The 16,134-nt window shown below is 51.0% G+C and overlaps 1 protein-coding gene across 7 annotated transcripts in view; it reads left to right on the top strand.

Moving 5' to 3' along the window:
* Cph (BCL11 transcription factor chronophage) overlaps window positions 1-16,134 on the top strand; it is a 592,695-nt gene that overhangs the window by 504,777 nt on the left and 71,784 nt on the right. For all 7 annotated transcript variants that reach the window (XM_070521709.1, XM_070521707.1, XM_070521710.1 and 4 more), the window contains one exon: window positions 6,923-7,714. In XM_070521709.1, coding sequence (XP_070377810.1) covers window positions 6,923-7,714 — 792 coding nt within the window. The remainder of the gene's footprint in view (window positions 1-6,922; window positions 7,715-16,134) is intronic.

The raw sequence follows: 16,134 nt of genomic DNA on the forward strand, positions 1-16,134 counted from the left end.
CATGCGACTTGCCCTCATAATAAGTGTGTTCTGAATCCGTACTTTGTAACGATTACTGTTCGTTCTATTTCGTCGTGGTTTGTGCGAAGCAGGCTCCCCGATAGCGTCGGGATCGGTCAGTCCGCGAGACGGACAATACGATTTCCACAATCGTAGAAAAAGAAAGCATCCTTACAGAGTGCTGCGCCTCCTAGCGTGTCTTCGTCCTTACATCTTTATTAGTTTCTTTTTGTTGGTATTATTTGCTCTTCTCAGAAAGACGGTCGGTGGAAGGTGGCGGGATTGAGGTTTCGTACGGGATTTCTTCGCTCCAAGAAAATTGTGACACCGTGCTTCGCCACCGTCGATCGGCCGCCGCGGTGTTGTGTTTTCTCAAAAAAAAAAAAAAGAACCCATTCCAACAAATCTTCGGTGCCATCGGCGTTCCTATCTGCCTGGCCCGCAAACGCGAAGGCGCTGACCCCTCGTTCGCTGCGTCCGGCTCCACTTCCTGTCCGCTTCTGTGGCCGATCCGACGTCGTGCCAGCGACCGACCGACTATACCGTTCCCTCCAGTAGCTTTCTTTTCTTTCCTTTTTTCCATCTTTCGTCTTCCTATCGCGGCAAGTTGATTTACGCGACTTATCCGTGAGCGCCCTTTCAAATTGGCTCAGTCCCGCTTGCCCCTCTTGAAGCGCAATGGCGTTTCCGACTGTAATCGGACGCCGCCGACCGGCCTGCTCGCTCGTCTTATCTCTCATCGAGCCGTGCTTTAATTCCTCCCGGATCTTTTTTTTCTTAGTTTTAAGATTGTCGGGTCACGTGCGGCCGGCATCGGAAGGCACGTGTGTAAGTACACCATTGCGCAACGGAAACTGCTTTGAATGCTGACCCTTGGGTGTTGTCTCAGGACTGGCGGGATTGGCATATAAGCGTGAAAGTTTTCATCTATCCCAGATCTTCCCAAGTTTTATCTTCCCAGATAAGCATCGGGACGACACGTGCAAATTGTGCCAGGAAGGACCAGCAACACTCAAACACCTGCTGTGGGAGCGCAATGTAGTTATTGGAGGGATGGCAGTTACTCCGGAGACCCTGTCGTCGAGGTGGGACGCCGCTCTGCGCAGCTCAGACCTCGGAATCCGGACGTAGGCAGTCCGGCAAGCCCGTGAGGCGGCGTTGAGGCAGGGCCTTGACCTTCTCCTGTGGGAGACTTGAGCCCGGGTCGCGTTAAACGTTGTCGGACGTACTAGAAAGTTGTATCCATCCATCAATCCATTGTCCTTCACTCTGTTGATACAATCATCGAGACTCGAAAGGATAACGATTGTCCTGAAAGGCGAGTGCGCGCGCATTCGAATTTCGGGAGCTCGTCGCTTACGGAAGCGCTGACGTATAAGAAAGTCCTTAAACATATCGTCCTAAAACATGTTACAGAGTTTCAGCGTGTTCGTAAACTTCTTACCGTTTGCGGCTTACTGGGTTAGCAGAGAGAGGCGTGAGACAGTAACAACGCTGTTATCGACGTCTTGTGACACACAGTTTAGAGAGAGAGAGAGAGGGGGGGGGACAAGAAGTTCACGGACAAGCTAGAACTCTCTATGTAGTCTGTTAGTGCGCTGCAGGCAGCGCGTCCCTTACCGCCAGCGCGGTATTTCAAGTGTTCACGTGACCAGCTAACTACACTGAAGCGAGCTCAACGCAAACGCAAGCCGCTGTAGGAACAAACTTTCCCAGCACGCACTGAGCACTTACCCGTTCAGTTCCACGCAGAAACGCGATATAACTTAGTTGCGTGCAATCCAAGAGAGCGTGTAGTATGCACGGGAGGCGGAAATTACTCGATCCGTTTTTTCGAAGCGGAAGGCTTTCCGAGTTTCCGCCGCGGTGAACGCAACGTGTGGTCGTCCGGAGCCTTGTTTCACGCTCGAAATAAAACCGCGCGGTTTGGAGTTTTCGAGACCCGACCGGATTTGGAACGTCAGTCGCAGAATCTGTTCTCGCGGGCGCCCGCGCTTGCCACCCCCCCCCCCCCTTCCCCCCAACGCGGCGGGCCGGTCGGTGTTCTCTCGGTGCGTACCCGGAATCTTCATATCGCCTGACCGGCCGATCGCTGCCGACTCTATGGTCAGGGTTGCGATCGGGGTTGAGCGCTCGGACGCATTCTGAACGTTCGACCGAACCGCGCTGTCTGCGGCTGTAGCTGCAGCATACAATATCTGCAGCGTGGATGCTATGCGTCACAACTGCTGACGCATAGCTGTGCCGTTTGTGTGCCTTTACTAAATAATCGCTACGAGCAATAGCGTCGATTGTAGTTGCGCCTAAGCGGAAGCGCACTTCTTGTGTGGCTGGTCAATGTGCGTGCCCCTTGAGTCTCACGCAAATAACTTTCCGCTATTGTTTGTATAGCTTTCGTTGCGAACTCTATCCTTGCACTCAGTACTCACTGAGTACTTGCTCGAGGTTGTTGCTTGAGTCAATAAGAAATTCTTGGCAATGAACCTTTCGACAGGTAGATGTGGAAGAACCGGTCGGGAACTTGTTGGGTGAGGTGTGTAGTTGTGTAGTAACGGTGTGTAGTTTCGGCGATGCGCACTTCCTCCAAGTTCCTCGGGCAATGTGCAGTGATGCACGCTATTTTCAACTTTCCTTTTATTCTCCTGACCCGTTTCACCTGCCTAGGGTAGCGAACCGAGCGTGCGTCCGGTCCATCTCCTTGCCTTTCCTTCACTCCACTCTATTTCTCTCCGTTTCTTTCTCCGTGTATATGGAGACACGTTTCGAAGCAACACCCATTTGTTTCCTTACATCGTACCATAGCGTGAGGGGGAGACATAGATACAACAAGAAGGTTAGCTTTTTTCAAAGTGATCGCAACACAGAGTTTATTTGCCACGAACGTAAGCGCAGCATACGTCATTCTTCTCATTATACATTATAGTTACAGCGTGGAACAAAATTGTCTGAAAGGAAAAGCAAAATACAAGCCGTTACACCTGAACACAGGACTAACACTGGCAGAGGTGCACCGAGAAAAGACGACCATTACAGGATGAATATAGGAACAAATAAAAAAAGGAAAAAAAAAGAAAGGGACGAAACAAACTTCATCGAATGCACCCCCGTATGCCGACGCAGCAAGAATTTGCCAGTCGGAGTGGACACGTGCCTGCACACGCAACGTTCGTCATCACCTCTTCTATCTTTCCCCCCCCCTCTCCCCCACTTAGAAGAGAAGTCGCACGGAAACCCCACGGAAGAGCCCAGCGTGGTCCCACGCTTCTTTCTCGTTCGCTGGACGGAGCCTATGTAAGTGCACGCCGAGTATAGGCAACATAGGCCGGTGCGCAGGCATGCAGGTGAGCCAGCGCGCCTCGCCACACCACCCAACTATGCACACACACTCACCGCGTGCGCCTCCCTCCTTCCTGCTGTCCCTCGGCCCGACGACGACCACCACCACGACTGCCCGTACCGTACCACGGCTTGCCCGGCCGCGCCAAGTCCTTCCGTGTGCGTGCGGTCGAGCGTGCAGCGCACGTGTAGAACGGCTTTGCGCGAGGAAGAAACTCGGCCTCCCATTCTCGCGCCGTCCAGCTATCCTAAAGGAGCTACGCTACTGGCGTTTTTGCTTAGTCGTTTTCTTCTTCCCCTGTTTCTTTTTCTGTGCGTGTAGCCTAAGGAATGTGCTCTTTCTCGTTACCGTTCTTTTCTTTTTTTGTCTCGTTACTTTCTTTCCGCGCGAGTGTTTTACGAAGCTGGTCGCCTCCGCTGGTCATGGAAGTGCCCAACCGGGCCACAGTATAGTGAGACGTACCGCTGCCCGCCTTGGTCTTTCATTGGTATCCGATGAATGTCACCATTTGTTGCTGAACACTTTCCAACACTTACGCGAACACACGAAGCCTTTGGACAGGATTTGGTAATGGGCGTCGCGTACGTTGTCCACCCGACTTGTTACTTCTGACTTCGGAAGAGCATGCAAGCGGGGACCGTGCTTCATCGATACAGATCCGTCGCATTATCAATTTCTTGTCTTCCTTTTCGTGTGTTCACCTCCAGTGTATCGGGAGTCACGCTGAGTGTTTGTGTGCTTGGCAATCTGAAGCGCATTATCGGCTGGCAGCGCACGTGACATTTGACTGGGAATCAAAGATGCGATCGCCCTTTCGTTAAAAAAGAAAATTAATTATGGGGTTTTACGTGCCAAAACCACTTTCTGATTATGAGGCACGCCGTAGTGGGGGACTCCGGAAATTTTGACCACCTGGGTTTCATTAACGTGCACCTAAATCTAAGTACACGGGTGTTTTCGCCCCCATCTAAATGTGGCCGCCGTGGCCGGGATTCGCTCGCGCGACCTCGCGCTCAGCTGCCCAACACCATAGCCACTGAGCAACCACGGCGGGTCCCTTTCGTTTTGAGGGACGGTTACCGAGCGGGTGCAGTGTGTCAGCATTCCATTGCCGCAGCCTAGATTTGCATCGGCTACTGAAGATGTCGCCGTTTTCTCTAGTTGAGCAGGTTCTTCTGGCCTGTTACTGCGCCTTAAACAAAAATTCCCGCTAACTGTTCAGTCAAGGAATGCCAAATTGCGGTCTTGAAAAAAATAAATAATACTGTTGGGGTTTGTTGCTGTACAGGACACGTGGCTTCACGTACTACACACATGTACAGAAATAGCGTCGTACGGCGCTACCTTGTGGCCTGCGCGCACCAGGCAAAGCAAACGCGCAAAAGACAACCAGACAAAAGGCCTCTCTTAACGGGAACAAGAGGGTTTCGTTGACCACAAGCGTGCCGCAGTGTTCTCGATGCTTCCGAAGCGATAAGAGTTCTCTCCTTGCCTTCCTTGAAACTTCTGCGTGCGTTCCGCGAGAAACGGCCCGAGGAGGCGAGCACGCCGTGCCGTGACACTCGATACTCCGAGCAGATGCGTGACCTGCTTGGTCCACCGAACCTCCCCCCTCCCCCCTCCGCCCGCGTACGAATCCTCTTGCTCCGATACACTACTACGCTGTCGCGGCTGCTGCTTTAGGAGCGCCACTGGCGCAGAGATGCGCCGAAGATTGTCTCTCGACAACGACGCCACCCTTACACGAGGAAGCAACGCAGAGACTGAGAACCGGAGGGAACGGTCAGTCCAGGGCGTGTATATAGTGCATACAACGGAAGAAGACTAGGAAGGTTATCTTGGCTGGTCATCGGGCGCCGGCTAGGACGCTGACCGTGCGCGCCTGGTTGAACGTGCCGCTTTTAACTAAGAAAACGAGAGAAGAAAGAAAATTCAAGGGCAAGCAAGGAAGAAACAACTTGGCGGAGACGGAGAGGGCGGCGCACTGGCTTGGGAAGCCAAACGAGCCGTGTTGAAGAGTGTATAGAGTCCGGAGCCATGTGGTGGCCACCGGTGGGGAAGGACCTGCGTCCGGTGGTCGCGACCCTGGATGCCGGAGGGTCAGTGTGCCGAGAGGTGGCATGCGGGCTCCGGCCTTGTGCGGAGCATGAGCCCACGGTGAACGGCGTCGTTGCGCTTCAAACGCGAGTCTTGTTTGGGAGGCTCGAAACATATGGCGCGGCTTTGTGTTGACAGCCAGCGTGTGTGTGTGTGTGGGCGCGCGCGCGCGCCTACACATAGGGCCTACGTTCTTGCGGAGCTTTCTATAGAGCCAGTTACCCGTGAGAGAAGTTGAAACGAAAATTAAGACAAAGATCAAAACAAAAAGGAGCACTCTTGCTGGACGAAAAGCAGGGCGATTCGTCCTTTCACTCCTTATTTATTTATTTATTTATTTATTTATTTATTTATTTATTTATTTATTTATTTATTTATTTATTTTATGTATGAAATGTTTCCAGCTTTAATCTTCCGTCGCCGGTCTTCTCCGCACGCTATTTTCTAGCTAACGGATACAAATGGCATCGCGGACCCCACGCATATATACAGAAGCACGTACGTGGAAATACATGTTGAGCGCCCTGCGGCGAAGCGCTCGAATCGGTGAAAGATGAAGGGGACGCGTCAGGACGCTTGGTACAATTTTGAACGTGCAATTGGCCTATTAGAGCAAAACAACAAACCGAACAAAACAGCTAGCGCAATTGTACGGACGCTCGTTGTGGGTTGTGCCTCGCGCGGGCAGTATGTATACGTCACCGGCGGAGCTGGGGTCTGTGCGCGTTCTAGACTTGCTCGTGTACCGTGCATCCGGGATGCGGACGGTACCCGGATGCACGGTGCACGAACGTTCTTTGAATTCCGCGCCTCGTCGGAATGCGGCCGTCGCTGCCGGGATCGAGCCTGCGACCTCGAGCTCGGTTACGCGACGCCAGTCACTAGAGTGTTTTGGTCTTGGTCTGCGCATGCGCACGTACCGTGGTCCCTCGTTCTTGCGTGCGCAAGCCGCCTGCGTCCCCTGACCTAAAGTTCTCCACTGAGCGTTCCGCGGTGGGTGTGACGTCGGCAAACCGAAAGCGCGCAATTGAATCTATGAGCGGTGGTCGACCCTCAAACAAAGAGCACCCGACCTATTACACACTCGCTTGTAAAATTGGCTTCCCAAAATCACCGGGGCTAAATTACCTCGTAAGATAATTAACTAATTAGTAAATTGGTGTACCAGTCGCACCTTTACGCCTTAAAAGGGTGTACGGGTATGAGTTCGAGACATAATTACACCCCTATTCACTCTCGGGGTGTAAATTATCTTTACAGTGTAGAGGCCGAACAGTGCGTTGCAAACGATTGTGTTGGAACAGTCCCGTATCTGCAGGCTCTTTACAGCGAATGTACTTTAGCTCTCTTACGAAGCAATTTGCACATTTTCAAAACTTTAGAACACGGATTAGGTTTTGACCGTTGCGCACTCGTTCGAATGTTTTATGTTCCGAGCATACATACTTAAGCAGTGTTCTCTTTTTTTTCTTCTTTCTGCCTCCGCAGTCGAACCCGAGCACCTGTTGCAGCAGCAAGACTTTCTCACGTGCGGCATCTGCCAGAAGGAGTTCGCCCTCTCGGACATCGTCCGCTTCATCCAGCACAAGGTCCACTCGTGCAACAAGGAGAACTGCCTCCTCTTCGACGGGGCGCCGGGGGAGGACGACTTCGACGCCGACCGGCCGGACCTGCCCGTGGGCTCCGCCGCGGCCTCGGCCAACAACACCAACTCCGGCGCGGCCAACAACAACACCCCGACCTCGCGGCGATGTCCCGGATCCGGCTCGCAAGTGTCCGCGCTCTCCTCGCTCAAGAGGGCGCACCACCACGGGTCCAGCGGTGGGGCCGCCTCGGTGACCGCGGCGTCCGCGACGACCCCGCACCACCACCACCACCACCGGCTGGCGCACAACAACAACAGCATCGGTTCGGTCACCACCAACAACAACAGCAGCAACAGCAGCCACAGCCTCGACCTCGCCGACCGGCTCAAGGCGAGGGTGTCGTTAGAGCCGCACTTGCACAAGTACGGCTCCTCCGCGACGTCGGGCGGTGGTGGAGGCTTCGGCGCGGCGTCCAGGACCGGGAGCGGCGGAGGCCTGCTAGTCAACGACAGCAATGGAGGCGGCGGAGGCGGTATCGCGTCTCCGACGTCGCCGGCCGAAGGCCACGCGGTCGTGTCCGGGGTCGGGCCCGGAGCTGGAGTCCCCCTGGTCAAGTCGCCCCCGGCGTCTTCGGTGTCGCCCGTTAGGAGGCCCGCCTCCACGGTCGACGTTGGGGTCAACACTAACTACACCGGTGAGTGTTGGCATGGCTTCGTTTTCTCTGTTCTTTAAAAACCGGTGATCGGGGAAGTCTGCGACCAGAACGCGAAGATGATGTTCGTGCGGAGCTTACTCATGGAGGCTCCTTTCGTCCTGGAAGCCCAGAGTCTCAGCTGTAGTGGTTGGGTGTTTTACTTAAAAGAGGACTTCATGTTGGACATTGAAGAACCTGGAACTCTGCTGAAACTTTGTATTCAAATGTTTGTTTGTTTGTTTGTTTGTTTGTTCGTTCGTTTATTTGTCGCGTCCATGTATATAGCTCCATATTGGATTGACGTCGTGAGCGATCGAGGGCTTAAAAGGTACCACATCAGAGCCCGAGGCCAGCTGGGAATCAACGAATGACTAAAACTTTTTTCTGCCGTGAACTTGGAAGATTCGTGTAAACTATATACTACGTCGTGTACTGCAAATGGTCAGCGTTATGGGCTGCGTTTGCATGTTCAGGCCGTCACAGTTTTTCGTGTCGTTCCGCCCGAGTGCCATTAAGAAAGAGGTACATTTTTGGACATATGTTTTACTTAGTTGGTTGGACTTATCTGGGCTACGAGATGAGGATGTTCCACTTAGTTGAACTCATGGGGAACCATATTAAGAGTGATTTACTCAAATTGCCAGTGGCAAGAAGCTCGACCTAAGGAACAGCTGACGCTCAAGGCACGCGTTACAGATAGGTTTGACTTAGTCGAAAATTTGTAATATTATGTTCCACTTTATGTAGTACATTTTCGTTGAGGCCATACATGCTCGGAAAGTCGGCGATAGGGCCTTGTGATGACGCGCCCTGCATTCTGCAGTTAACTGCTCCACTGACGTCGGAGGGAGAGCAGTGAAAACGACAAAAGAAAAAAAATATGATCGAGACATACCAGGCTATCAGGCAGGATGATTTTTGCTGGATATCGATACGATGGAATTCGGTATGGAAGCATTCCGTATCTGTATACGGCAGTCGCGAGGCGTTTCTTCTTTCTACATTGGTTTTCCGCTCACGTCTGCGTGCGCTGCGATATGCTTTTGCTGTTGTTCCGGACCATAGTGGCGGCCTGCCGCCCCCTTCCCACCCCCTCCCCTCAAAAAAATGAAAACAAGAGAAACACAGCAGGTCCCGTATCAGCAACCGCGTTTCTGCATCTGCATAAATTGCGCGCAAACCGCAGCTGTAGCGACGAATAGCAACAAAAGATGCGGGGAAAAGACGTTACCGCTCGCGGTGACCCCTAGTGGCAGTCTTGCGTACGTCGCGGTCCAGATCTAGTTAATTCCGCGTTTGTACCACACTGGGCGAAGGAAAGAAGGCGGCACAGCGATAGCCGTCTACCGTGAGGGGAGCGGATAGCTTTAAAATGAAATCAGTATATATATATTATACATATCAGTGGTGTGATAAAAGAAAAACAAAATATCGAAGCACAACTCGCCGGCGAAGATACGATCGGAGAGAGCATCCGACCGCAGTGACCTACTACTGAGAGCCCGGAGGAGAAACCAGCTCGAGAGAGCGATATGAAGGGAGTCCTTCGCAGTAGCTAAAGGGCGTTGTTTCGAGAGGCGAGGTGAGACGTGAGGTGTATCGACACGCTGTTTACCCGCGTGGTTGGCTCTTTTCGCTCGTGGGGAGCCCAATCGCTAAGTACAGGATAATGGAACCAAGTCAGTCGACGTCGTGTATTGATAACCAATAGATCAATGCGCCGTGGGTGCCGTGCGTGGTGGCGCTGACCAGCAGAAAACGAAAAACGTGTGTCGGGACGCGTGCAGATACATGGAACGACTGCCGTATTTACTCAGGCAAAGTTGGTTCCTAAATTCCTGACCCGGCGTCATCGGCATTATCGTGGCGTCATGACACGGATTGAAAAATAAGAAATGCTGAAGTCGCGTAGCAATGCGGCTAAGTAGTAAAAAAAAAAAAAAGAGGTAAACGATATTGCCACAACCGTGTATCATTAAAAAGTAAATTAGGGAGTTTGACACCCCAGAACCACGATCTGATTATGAGTGGGTGAGTGGATTATGAGTAGTGGGTGACTCCGGAAATTTCGGCCACATGGGATTCTTTAATGTGTACCTAAATCTTAGGTACACCGGTCTTTTCGCATTTCGCCCCCGTCGAAATGCGGCCGCCGTGGCCGGTATTCGATCCCGCGACCTCGTGCTTAGCAGCCCAACACCATAGCCACTAAGCGACCGCGACGGGTCCGTGTATCGTGACTTGCACGCTCTCGTGTGTGGCTGCCACTGCGATGGCACTAAAGGGGAGCAAGCCAGCCTGTCGTGACGTCACAACACTTTCAGCTACCGCTTGCCGAAACCGGTGGATTCGTAGAGAGAACGTTACCGGAAGGTATTTAGGCCGTTTGTCATTTTATTTACGCATCATACCTTACAGGTCCATTAAGGGACATTAAGTAAGGGGCTAAAATAGCGACTGAAAACGACAAGAACGGGAACTAAACGGGCGAAGTAATGGAAACAAGTACATATCTATGAGGCTGAACATAGGAAGGTGATTGTTCGGGAATGTCATATACTAATTAATTATTCATAGTGAATCAGTTGTAAATGATTTCGTGTAAATAAATGACAAACTAATTCTTCTAAAATCCCTTGACTTCCGAACTGGGCTTGGACATCACAGGCATAACGCAAGAAAGAATCTTACACAAGTCCTAAAAGTGCCACGTTGGTACTCATCGAAGGCCCACTCGGCCCTCTTTTTTTTTTTTTTTTCGCAGCCATCTCTCTTTCTCCCCAATCTCGTTCGCCGCAGAGGAGGCGCGTCTCCTTCGTTTTATCATCGCGTCCAAGCAACAAAGAAGAGGTCCAAGGCTACAGCCCCGGAGCGTCGTCGTTGTCGTCTCCTCATTCAAATCGCCGTCCGAATCGCTCCACTTCGCTCGGGCGAGCGTGTGCGTGGCTGGCATATGCCCGTTAACCTCCGCCGCGAGCTCCGGGGCTATCAAATAAAACCGCGCGTGTACGTCCTCGCAAGCCTCGGCCGCGAAGCTGTAATGCCCCGCTCTGGCTCTGAATACCTGATCTCACGTGCACACTCTCGCGGCACACCTCTGTGGTGTCTCGCTTTCTTTTTTTTTTCTGCTTTTTTTCAGCTGCATCCTCCCCCCCCCCCCCCCCCACTCCGCTCTCCGCACGTTCCAGCGTATGTGCGTATACCTGCGACTGCGCTCCCGCGTATCCGTGTGCTGTGCGAGCACGCGCCTTTGTGCCTGGGTGTACATAACACTGTCGAACGGCGTGCCGCGGTAGTCGGTAGCGTTATAACGCGCCTCCTTGGAGCGCGTTATACTGTATGCAAAGCAGGGGGTTCCGAGAAGGGTGCCCAACTGGAAGTGTGGAGGGTAGGCTGGAGTGTTTGGGAGGGGCGGAGGGGGGGGGGGGTGGAGATCAGGGTAGCGTTGTGGGAGAGGAGGTAGCTGAAGGAAGCTTGAGGCAGTGTAGAGAGAGAGAGAGAGAAGGAGATTCTTGGTGATGGGAAGGAAAGGTTGGGGTAAAGTGCAGCGCAGTAACTGTCTCTCAGCAGAGGACACCTCAACCGCGCTGCACAGGGGGTAGGGAATGAAAGTAGGGGGAGAGGCAGTGTAGGAAGGCCGTAGAAGTCGGCCGCCAAGAGGAGGAAGAATGAGACGAAGAAAAGTCATCCCAAGTGAGCCAAACACACACACACACACAAAAGTCGTGGCGTGCCTGAGTAGGAGACGAAAGTTTGTAATAGTTAACATTCAGCGCGTCGCTTTTTCGTCCTGCGGAGAGAGCGCGCGCCCGCGTTATAATTCCTCGCCGCCTCGCCTTTTATCGGCTTAATTTCGCGCGCCGTCGAAAGTCGCGTCAGCCGCCATCTTTCTTCGTGCCCTCCGCTTGCCAGATGAGCGCCCTGCGCGCGGCGTTCTGTTATGCAGCGGCTCGGCGTTTTGCTATGCAAGGTGCGTGCGCTCGGGTAACCAACGGGTAACCGGCCAACGGTCCGTCGGCCGCCTCACCAACAACGTGCGGTGTACTTTGCCGTGAGAGAGTGTGTTGTGTGGACGCGTTTAAAACGGGCATTGTGCGGCACCGCGCCGGGCGATCTCGAGTCGTACTTCGTGATCCAGTTTGCAAAGCAGGGAGATCTCAGTGGTTGGCTCGGTGAAAGTGTGTGTGTGTATATATAAGCGTGTGGTGCACGGAGCTGGGCCGTAAGCCTGCGGTATTTTTTTCAAAGGCGTCTCTCGTCTCTTCAAGGGAAGTCGGACGTAGAGAAAAAAGAAAACGGTAACAAAGAAAAGGAAATTTAACCGCGAACGGAGAGAAACCGATCGGCGATAGTGAAACAGTGACACGGGGTGTATGGCACCAGTCGGAATGCGCATCGCAAGAAGGATTTCCAGAGAACAGAATGAAAAGAACGTTGCATGAGAAAGATGCATACGGCGGAACGCGGTATTTATTTTCGTTTTCTGTATCTTACATTGCGTCTACCTGTTCTCGTTATTGTCATTCTACTTTCTTTTCTTTTTCTCTCTGTATAAACTTTAAAACCCGGTCTTCCGACGAAGACGCCGGCATCTAATCGTCCGGGGTGATCGCGTTCGTACGTGACCGTTCATTATTATGGAGTCGACCGCTTCTCGGCGCCATTTTTGCTTTGCGATCGCTTTGGCTTTATTCTTTCTGTTTTTTTCTCTCGCATTTCTAACTGTCGGTGGCCGGCCAGTCACATTATACGCTTCCTGTTTGTGTGTCCCTGTTCTTTTTTTTTCTCTTTCTTTCACGTTTTTATGGCCTTTCTTCTCAGGATTGTCAGACAGGCGAATCTGATTTTAGCGGTATATGGTTTAGGATACGCCTTAACCGAGTCTTTTAACGAGTAATTCGTTAAGCAATGCCGGCGACATTGTTCGTACCAGATAGCGAAAAAATTTAAAAAAAAAGATACGAAGTGGTTTACATAACGGTACAGGCCTGGTATAGAACACGTGAGCTTCTATTATGCATCGACACTTTCTGTTCTTCCATTATTATTCTTTTACTTGCTTTATCGCCGCTGCGTGGACGTTATGTAATGGGAACTTAAAAGGCCTTTAACTGTCCACAAAGGTCATTCTGAAGCCTTATAGCTCGCGCCTGCTGAATGTTAAATGGTGCTCCGGCGTCTTTCAAGTTTAGCCCGTGACTGTCGCCATGGTAATGACTCTCGGCGAACGAGAAGCCCGGTTAACATGCATGAACTGCACTGCCTGCCGTCGAAGTGCGCATACGATATTCCACGACTGTGGTTTTCGAGAGCGCGGATATAATTAATGTCGGACGTCTCTGCCTTTGTTCGCGGGTGCGCGTTATCTCGTTTAACGGGTTCCGCTCGGTGAAAACAACACTGCGTCGAATTGATGATGTGTTCCCGCGTACTTGTTATGCGTATTAGAGAAATATAATCCCGCTCGTTGATAGAACGAAGGCCGCTGTTATTGATTCGCCCCTGTCCGCAAAAAAATACAAAAATAAAATAAAAGAAGAACCCGAACGTGTGTTGGGCGTCGAGTCCTCGAGCCTTGAGGAGGGTTTTGCTTTACGGCGTTATCTTTTGATGACTGTGTTGATGGCGTCTCCTCGCCCGGCTTGGGTGGCCTTTGAGAATAGCGGGCAGCCGTCAGCACGTTCGTCTATACCTGTGTGTGCATTGAAAGATAGTTAAACGCGATACAGGTCGATTTGGATGCAACTTACTCGATTATTACTAGCGGTAATGCATACCCATTGATTTTCGCTGGAATGAGGTCGCGAAGAGGAAAACACGGTTATTTGCAGTATCTAAGAGTATTTCGATCATTAGGAATGAAGTAATTCGGACTATTTTTAGAATACTACAGCTCAATACTTTAGGCACTAACAAAAGTGGGTGTACGAAGGTTTAGAATCTAGACGTTGAGAAAGGCTATACACAGTGCGAACAGTGAACAGTGGTACACAGCGAGTTTTAGGCACGAGATAAATTATAGTACAGGCAACACACGGGCATTACATCTAAATCAGATCAAATCGTCAGTGGTCATGCAAAACTGTTCAACTGAGCAAAGAATGTCACCACTAGTAAATTTGTTGTGGTGCGAAGAATCCATCTGAAAAAATTGTTCGGGGAAAGAAAGCTTAAGGAGCGAACGGAGAATTCCGAAATCAGGTAAACCAGTAGGCTTACAACGAAAAGGTGTCAGCATTACTTAACTGACGTCGTTTCGACGTTTCTTGAGCGCTCTCAAGGGTCGCACTCGCGACTACACCGTGTATGTTCTCTTAACATCTACAAATCTGAACCTTTAAACAGGGTGTACATCGATGGCGGGAACCAGTGCAAACACAAAGTAAAACGACCATCTCAACTAAAATTTTGCGTGGTTATAAATCTCGGAGGCACATATGACATACAACGGGCTTCAGACACGATACTTCACGAATCGCGGTACAAACACCCGAGTATGACTTACTACCGCTAGTACAATCAGCAAGAACTCGGGTTTAAAAAAAAAAGATCGTTCAAACCGCGAATGATAATTTCACGCACTCGATATGGGAAACAGCGCGAGGTTTAACACGCGTTTGCAAACTTCACATCTGCATGCGCCATATTGCGCGCTCTTCTAGGCTTACGTACGGAGCAGGAGTCAACGCGGCAACAAGCAGGAGAGACATATATCTCTTCTAGCCCGTGCAGATTTTAATGATTCGCACGCTTTCACGCACAGTTCTTATGACCGAGTGCAGCAAAATAAAAAAGACACCCGCGCCAGGCGGAGCTGGAAAGGCGCGGCGTTCCAGACGAGAGCGCGTTAAGCTTGACGAACTCTCCGCACGCCTCCGCATTGCACATAAAAGAGAGAGAGAGAGTGAGAGAGAAAACAACGTCTGCTTTTATTGCTTTTGCCGTATGGCTGTTCTGTCTTTTCATTCTTTCAGTTTTACAAATGAAATTCCTTCCTTTTTTCCCCCCTTTTCTTTTAATCTTTCCTGTCTCGGGTCGCTTTGTTCATTACTCCCAGTACATGCACCTCTGGCATTATGCTCGTGTGCAACGTGCCACGTGTACCAGCGTCGTCCGTCTTATTCCTAATCCAATTTGTTTACAAGTGTTGTCTAGCCCCCCTCCCCCCCCCCCCCCCCACCTCTTCAACGCACTGAGACAAGCGGTCGGTTTTCAAACCTAATGCTCTTGCTCCTCTGACGCCCCGCAAACAACCGTAAGCCTCGTCGAATGAGTCTGTACAACAAGCATCAAAAAAAAAAAAGAAGGAAAGAAACATCCCCTGAAAACCATATGAGAAATGCTGATCTATGTCCCTGACACTCCTGAGCTGCGAATGACTTTTATTTCACCTTCTTTTCTTCCTTTCTTTCTTTTTTGCTTTTATCGCGTCTGCAAATTTAAAATCCGGGGTATAAGGGCCTTCTCATCACACCCACTCGGCATCATCGCGTCTGTTTCTAGTTTTCGTCTGCTCTTTGTCTTTCTTTTTCGTCTGCACTTTCTTTTTTGTCTTCTGTTTCTATATCCCTTTGTTCGTCTGTTTCTGTTCGCGCGCGAGGGCTTGTTCTCGATTCAGACCTCGATGCGCCTCGCGTTGAAGAGGGCGTTATATTACACTGGCGCGAAAATTAAGACTGATTGCGGCGCGCCGGCTGGCGACGTAGCGGTGGGTTTTAAACGGAGATGTATACACATCCCGCATCCTTGCATGTCTTTTTTATTCTCGCATTTACTTCTCTTGCTACACCCCGCTGTACTCGCCTGGAACGAGCTAATTCCCAGCTTTGAATAGGCGTGGGTGACGCTTTCAAAAAGTGAAAGAAACGAATAGAAACAATAAAATTTTGAATAGAAGGAACTAGCCACCCGGCTAGCTCTTTGCAACTTGTAATCTCTGCTTAGTGCATTAAGTATTGCGGTAGCATGCAGACGACGTTGCGGTCCTGTGCGGACTAGGTGAAGCACCGTGCTGCTAAAAACGAGCCAACCTGTACATATGTTAGTGCTACCAGATGGGCGATGGGGAAAAGGTTTTAGTTTCGAAATTTTGATAATTGTTTGAGGCAGCGTTTCGGTTTCTTTCTCCCTACGCAGAACGCCTCCCCTTTCCCTTCTCCTGTTCCACGGTCTCCATGTTTAAAATGTTATTGTCTCTCTCGTTACATCTCCTTCCCCCCTTCATTAACCATTTTACGCTGTCTCTGGAAGTTTGGCTACTTCTAAAACCGCGTTGGCCTCTTACGTTTTTTGTTTTCGCGTTCATTTCTTGTTTTCCTGCTCTGTAAGGACATGTCGTTTCACCTGTGCCGAAATCGCTAGCAGCAAAGCCCGAGCACGCAGCACCGTGGGACGTCTAGGGGGCGCTATGTGACTCATCC

Source organism: Dermacentor albipictus, chromosome 7 (assembly GCF_038994185.2).
Source record: "Dermacentor albipictus isolate Rhodes 1998 colony chromosome 7, USDA_Dalb.pri_finalv2, whole genome shotgun sequence".
NCBI lineage: Eukaryota > Metazoa > Arthropoda > Arachnida > Ixodida > Ixodidae > Dermacentor > Dermacentor albipictus.